The 6,284-nt window shown below is 52.6% G+C and overlaps 2 protein-coding genes across 2 annotated transcripts; both read right to left on the minus strand.

Annotated features, from left to right (window-relative positions):
- Nucleotides 1–306: 306 nt before the first annotated feature.
- Nucleotides 307–1,920, minus strand: LOC125516180 (zinc finger CCCH domain-containing protein 14-like). Its single transcript, XM_048681664.2, has 4 exons — nucleotides 1,708–1,920; nucleotides 1,404–1,612; nucleotides 1,223–1,283; nucleotides 307–1,139 (listed from the first exon to the last, which is right to left on the minus strand). The coding sequence occupies exons 1-4, from the start codon at nucleotides 1,761–1,763 to the stop codon at nucleotides 449–451; spliced, it is 1,017 nt and encodes a 338-aa protein (XP_048537621.2). The 5' UTR covers nucleotides 1,764–1,920; the 3' UTR covers nucleotides 307–448.
- A 578-nt stretch (nucleotides 1,921–2,498) lies between these two features.
- Nucleotides 2,499–3,794, minus strand: LOC147964626 (uncharacterized). The gene has a single exon (XM_087530069.1). It carries the CDS (start codon nucleotides 3,792–3,794, stop codon nucleotides 2,499–2,501), a length of 1,296 nt encoding a protein of 431 aa, XP_087386195.1.
- Between the last annotated feature and the right edge of the window lie 2,490 nt (nucleotides 3,795–6,284).

The following is a 6,284-nucleotide window of genomic DNA, read 5'->3' on the forward strand; positions in this document are numbered from 1 at the left end:
GCTAAAGTTTCAAGCACCCCTGACTAAAGAGAGGCTAGGACTAGTCTTGAGGCTAAAAAATTTTAGAAATAGGAAACCTGCTAAAATATGTATTAGTCCTCTCTCTCATTATTTAATGCCTCTCTTTTAACACATGCGAGTTCTGAATTGAAGGGTTTGAAGGATAATAAATGGTCAATAACTTGATTTTAGTCTCTTTAGTATTTGGATCCAAGCATGGGTGAGACTAGCAAGTTTTAGTCCCACTACTTTTAGTCATGGGATTGCAAGTTGCAACACGAACAGCTGACAAATGAAATACCCGGTTTACCCCAACGGCAACAAGCAGCTAGCGCACATGAGGTCGTCACAAACTGACAGAGCAAGGCGGAACATTCACATAAGCGCAAGAGCAGGCAGAAAGTCCACGACTTCAATCAGAGTCGTCACATCACATAAAGGTCGATCGCTACCAACAACCCGGATCACGAGGAGCAGGAACCGGCCTGCGCAGCTCGCCCTCGCCGTGGGCGAAGCGGCACCCGTCGCCATGAGTGCAGCATCCCCTGGCGAAGTGCCCGCACAGCTTGGTCTTGAAACTGTCTAATTGCCATCCGCCGCCGTGGGACGTCGTGTTTGCTCCCGCCGCAGGCGAAGGGGCACCGCCGCCGTCATGGTTGACAACGTGGATCAGCTGCTCCATGGCCATGTCGTAAGCGTTCTTGATCTGATCGAACGTGCCCTCCAGCTCCACGTTCTTCAAGTCGGCGTCCCAGTCGTGGTCGCGGACGCGCAGCCTGGCGCCGCTGGCCCGGGATATCAGCTTTATGGTGGCTCCGCCACGCCCGATAATGGCGCCCGCGAGGGACGCGTCCACGCTGATCTTGGCCGTCGACGAAGCGCCGAAGCTCGCCACCGCTTCCTTGCGGGGGTCGGGCGCCGTCTGTGCTTGATGCGCATGGTCACCGGTGGGAGTTGGTTCCATGGGTGGTGGCGTCGCGTTGTGCGTGGACAAATGCTTGCCGGGCTTCTCCTCGCCTTGTGCTGGTGGAGGAGCAGGAGCTGCGCCACTCAGGATGCCCATTTTCTCGACGGCCAGGTAGCCGCCGGGGATGTCATGGATGAAGCGACAGTTGTCACCAAAGCGGCAACCTGCGGTACTGCACGATGGGAACATCATGCGGATAAACAACCGAACCAGCACAATGCAAACAGAACAGGAACTGTTGAAGTATTTGAGTACCTGAAGAATCTGATGCATGGCTTCGATTTGCTTCCTACGCCTGCTTCAAAAGACTCCGGCTCTGCTTCACCAAAACAACCGATCATGCGGTTCAAAGTACATAAGATGCTGGCACTGAATGGAAAATCTGAAGACGAAACGATGAAGCCAGTTTCTTTCGCCTGGACACCAATCGACTCACCTCGCGCTCGCTGAGGCAATTCCGGCCTCCCCTGGCGTCCAGGTGCTGCTATTCCAACCGAGCGGGCGGCCCAAGCCTCCGCGCGAACCCAGAGCTTCACGTCATCGGGGTGCTTAGACAGGTCGACGCCGGCGGGCAGCACCTTGCAGTCGTCGGAGCTGCCGACGGCGAGCAGGAGCTCCCTCGAGTACATGATCCTCTGCCCCTCCCTTACATCGATCGGCCCCGGTCAGATCTATCAGATCAGTCAGGTAGGAACTAACCACGATGGACAGTCGCATGCAGCATGAACAGGCGTGCGTACCTGGGCATGGTGACGGAGGGGGGAACAACGCCATCGTCAGGAGTCGCCGAGCTCATGTCGCCGGCAGCCAAAGTTCAGTCTAATACATGCTGTTTCTATGGTGGTTCACTGCGTCGCCAAGAAGAAGTAGGCAATGGCGTGAAAAAAGCTGGGAGCAGAGAAGTCGCGGTATGTAAATACTAAATACCCCTGGGGTGGGGAAGGCCAGTGGACGTACGGCCGCCGGCGCCCTCCTCCTATGGTAATGGTAGGGGAGCGTTACTGGTAAATTGATTGACCGGACAAGTCCCGGCGCAAGCTCGATCGCCAATCAAGAGCCTCTGCCTCTGGTGCAGTCGCGCATGCAGGAACGAGGCGTCGCTTGCGACGTTGATCCATCGCGACGATTGGGTTGAGCCGCTGCATGCACATTCAGCTTCCTCGACTTCAACTCCCCAGGGGCTGCAACGGCACGCGGATCTTCTCCCCAAGCTTTTTTTTTTTTCAAAACGGAGGCAAAAGATTTGCCTCATCGATTAATTAAGGAGAAGAGAGTTGTCCAGTTAATTAATGGAAAACCGGGCGAAAATCAATACAAACCTATCACATGAGGACTACTCACATAACATGTAACCCCATAAGCACAATCAGCCAGACAATCATACCCAACACATAACTACCACCAACCTCCACAAAGCTACATCGCATAGACACCCCCAACGAGAGTACCTCGGCCGGAAACCACGAGCACCACCAAGACCACAGAGACAAGTCAGGCCATATGGACAACTGAAGAGACTGATGACCATACATCAAGCAGCTGCGAACGCCTTTCCTGCACCACCACTCTTCTTACTTTTGCTCTTGATAAGAGCCTCCTCCACAATCGCCTTGCCGGATCCAGAACAAGCCGCCTCCAAATGCTTGAGCAAGCTGTGAACCTCTAACTCGAAGAGAATCTCATCGACCTTGTCACGCACAGACACCTTCCCAACGGCCACCTGCGAGTGGGTGACCACAACGTCGGAACCTCCGCGGTCCACAAAGGCGAGCGGCTGGCTGGGCTCCCAAGAGTCAAGCGCCAACATACAGACCGCATCAACATTATCAGCCACAGAAACCACCGGCATGACAACATCGCCCACGGGAACCACTGACACTGACTCAGGCACCTCCAGTTGCTCACATGACAGAGGCGAAACATACCCCTCACACGAGGTCACCAAAGAGTCCACCTCCACGCGCTCCACAGACAAAGGCGAAACAGGGCACAAACATAGCTCTTGTAGGTCGGGCATGATCTGCAGAACTGGAGCCTCGGGCACGGCGATGGGCTCACCCTCACTAGTACGCAACACAGGAGACAAGGTCAATGGTGCTGATGAGATATCTCCAACACGAGGAGAGAAACACCCATATAGCTCTTGGCTCCCTTCCTTCGTGGAGGCAACACCGACCACACCAGGAGGGCATGACGTCAGAGCGGTCGACAACACAGTCGACACAAGGGTGAGCTTTCCCAAAGCAGCCTCTGCTCTCTCCAAAAAGTTCTCAGCCCGTGCCATCCAACCCTGCAGCAGCGCAGTCTGATCAGCCAGAGCAGCTTGCAACATCACGTCAGGCTGGGTTGTCGAGCCAACAGTAGCAGAGACGACAGACGCCCAAGACCCATGAGGAAGCACCTTAGATGGGAGCGTGGATTTCATCGGACTCTCACATGAAGCTGAAGCAGGACGATGGACGGTACCAACTAATGGCTGCACAGCAAGGCAAGACAACGAGCTTAGAGGACGGCATGGATTGCGGCATCCGCGTGCACGGTGACCGTTCTCCAAACAACGGGAGCACCGAAATGGATCTCTGCACTCAGCCGCACGGTGCCCACGAGCGAGGCATCTACAGCATCGACCATGCATCCAAGCAGGGATGGGGCGAGGAGCCACTGCCGGGGCCGGCAACATTGGACGACGCGGACCACGCCGGGGCAACACCTCTTGCCATCTTCCGCACACCTCCGGCACACGTCCCACACCCGACTGGGCAGCGGTCAGGCCCAAGCCATTGGCAGCGAGCTGTGTTGTAGGGACCAGGGTGGAGTCGAAGACCATGGAGGCATCTTGTGGCACCAGTTCTTCTTCGTCCTCCTCCACTTTTTCATTGGCAGTAGAACCCCACGTGCCCACAACATTAGGCGCCGGCTCCTGGGCATCAAGTGCCGTGACGACCAAGCAGGGACTCACCACATGCTGCAGAAACCCAGTCCACGGGAGCTCCAGAGGTGCCTAATCTGGCCCCGGCAGGGATGCAGGCGCCGCCGCCGGGGACGACGGCAGCTGGCCGAGGGAGCCGCCGACAATGGGAGCAGAGGTAGCGCCGGTGCCGGCCCTCCGCCCACCTATGGACAAGTCGGTCTTGCGGGAGGCCAGCGCAGCCGCGGCCAGCTTCGCGGCGGAGACGATGGGCGAGGTCGGAGCAGCAGCCGACACAGGGAGCCTCGCGGACGCGGAAGCTGGCAATTTGCCCAGGGGCACCTCAGGCACCTTCACGGATCCCCCACCAACCTGGACGAGGCGGCCCAGCATCGGCTGCGGCAGCGCGGACAGGAGCTCCCGATCCAGATCGGATCGAGCAGCGGACGGAGGCGCCAGTAGGACGACGCACGCCGTGCAGCTAGCAGGCAGCTCGGCGGGAGGCGGTGGAAGCTTGCCGGCCGGGACAGGGGGCGGCAACGGGGAGGCCGACGGAGCTGCTGGTGTTGAGGACGAAAGGGACAGAGCGAGGTTGCGGGGCCTCATCTTGCACACCTGCTCGTCCTTGCGGGAGGGAGAGGAAGAGCAGCTGGCGTGGAGGCCGGATTCGGGCGCGGCGGGAGCGGGGGTGGTCGGAGCGAAGAGATCCGGCCGGCGGCGGCGGCCGCATGCTCACGCGGCCATGAGCGCGGGCGCGAGATTCACTTCCCCCCTATTTTTCTTTCATCCGTAGGGATAATCTGGAGCACATCCACACACCGACAGTCACGATACCAAGAGGGGCGATCCTTGAGGATCTCAGCAACCTGTGTGGTAGTAGTCTATCTCCCCAAGCTTATGAATGTGTGGGGAGAGCACAAACGTGGGGTGAATCGTGTTGTTGGTCAGTGTGGCGACTCTGCAACTCGGAGGTTCAAATTTCAACCTCCAAGTTCAGAGGCCAACTTGCTGCGAAACAACAAGGCAAGGAGTATATAATTTGTCGTATGGTATGAAAAAAATATTACCATCTGTTTTTTTGATAAAGCGCCATCTGGTGGTTTGAATAAGTTATGTTCACATTGTCTAGACTAGCCATAGTGGGAGTAACTTGAGCAGTAACTTCGAGTCTAAGTCAGCAAATTTGTCTATGTGGCAATGAGTTAATAAAGAGAGAGGTAGTTCTAGTTACTTAGCTAGTTACTGCCCTCGTAAAAAAACTTAGCTAGTTACTGTAACATCACATCTCCCAATGCAATATAAGTTTAATAAATGAAGCTTTGCATGACACCACGCATAAGTTACTACCCACTACTCCCTCCTTTCCGGTTTATAAGGCTCAATTCAAAAATCTCATCAACCAAGGTAGATGATGTGTGGTGGAATATTTTTTGTAGTTTGCAAAAGCACCCAATAAATGCTCTTGTTTTCCTCAAAAAATTATGTTTACGAATGCATTAATTGCAATGCATGCATGCATAAAGTGCATGCATTGGTCAGTTTTCTCTTAATACTTACATGCAATGATTTAATGCACCTTGAAGTCTGAACATGTGATAGGGAACAACCAAATTGAGCCTTATAAAATGGAAAAACTAAAATTTTGAGATAAGCCCTATAAACCAGAAAGGAGGGAGTATGAAGGTAGTAACATAGCCTAGAGATATGTGTATGTTACTAGTCTAAGTTACTCCCCACTATGACCAGGCTTAGCCATGTTCATACGAAAACATAGCACGAAGTTTCTCATGTTCACCATAAAAATGAGTGCACCTATATGTTAAATTGTTTGGCATATTCATGATTAATGTATTGTCGTGTTATGTACTAAAACATGGTAGTATTTGCCATGGGACACATGTAAAAATTGCACTGGCACAGTTTTTTTTTGAGGATGCACTGGCACAGTTTCGAAACAAGTAAACACAAGCACAGAGTAAATTTGCCATACAAATTCAAAATCAAATTTCATAAATTACTATAGAGTAAATTTGCCATGATCCATGGCAAACACTATATAAATCCTATACAGGTCACGACGAAATTGTCTAGTGACATGGCAAATTCAGAAGTAGAATTTTTTAGCAATAAACTTATTAAATTTTAAATTAGAATGTATTAAAGTTGTACTATATCACATTCAACCTAACCTCACATTAGAAGCCGAGATATTTAACCGGGGGCCAATGCCCCCCCCCTCTCAAAATTAGAATATATTAGAGGTGTACTATATCACACTATTAGACGGTACGTGCTATGCACATGTTCTCCATTAATTCTTTTTAGTATGAACACATTGCTAGTTTATTTGAAATACAAAAAACATCTTGTATTTTGGTACAAAGGGAGTAGTATGCATGCCTTTAAGTG

The sequence above is a fragment of the Triticum urartu genome, chromosome 6A (genome assembly GCF_056163025.1).
Source record: "Triticum urartu cultivar PI428250 chromosome 6A, HENAU_Tu73, whole genome shotgun sequence".
Lineage (NCBI taxonomy): Eukaryota > Viridiplantae > Streptophyta > Magnoliopsida > Poales > Poaceae > Triticum > Triticum urartu.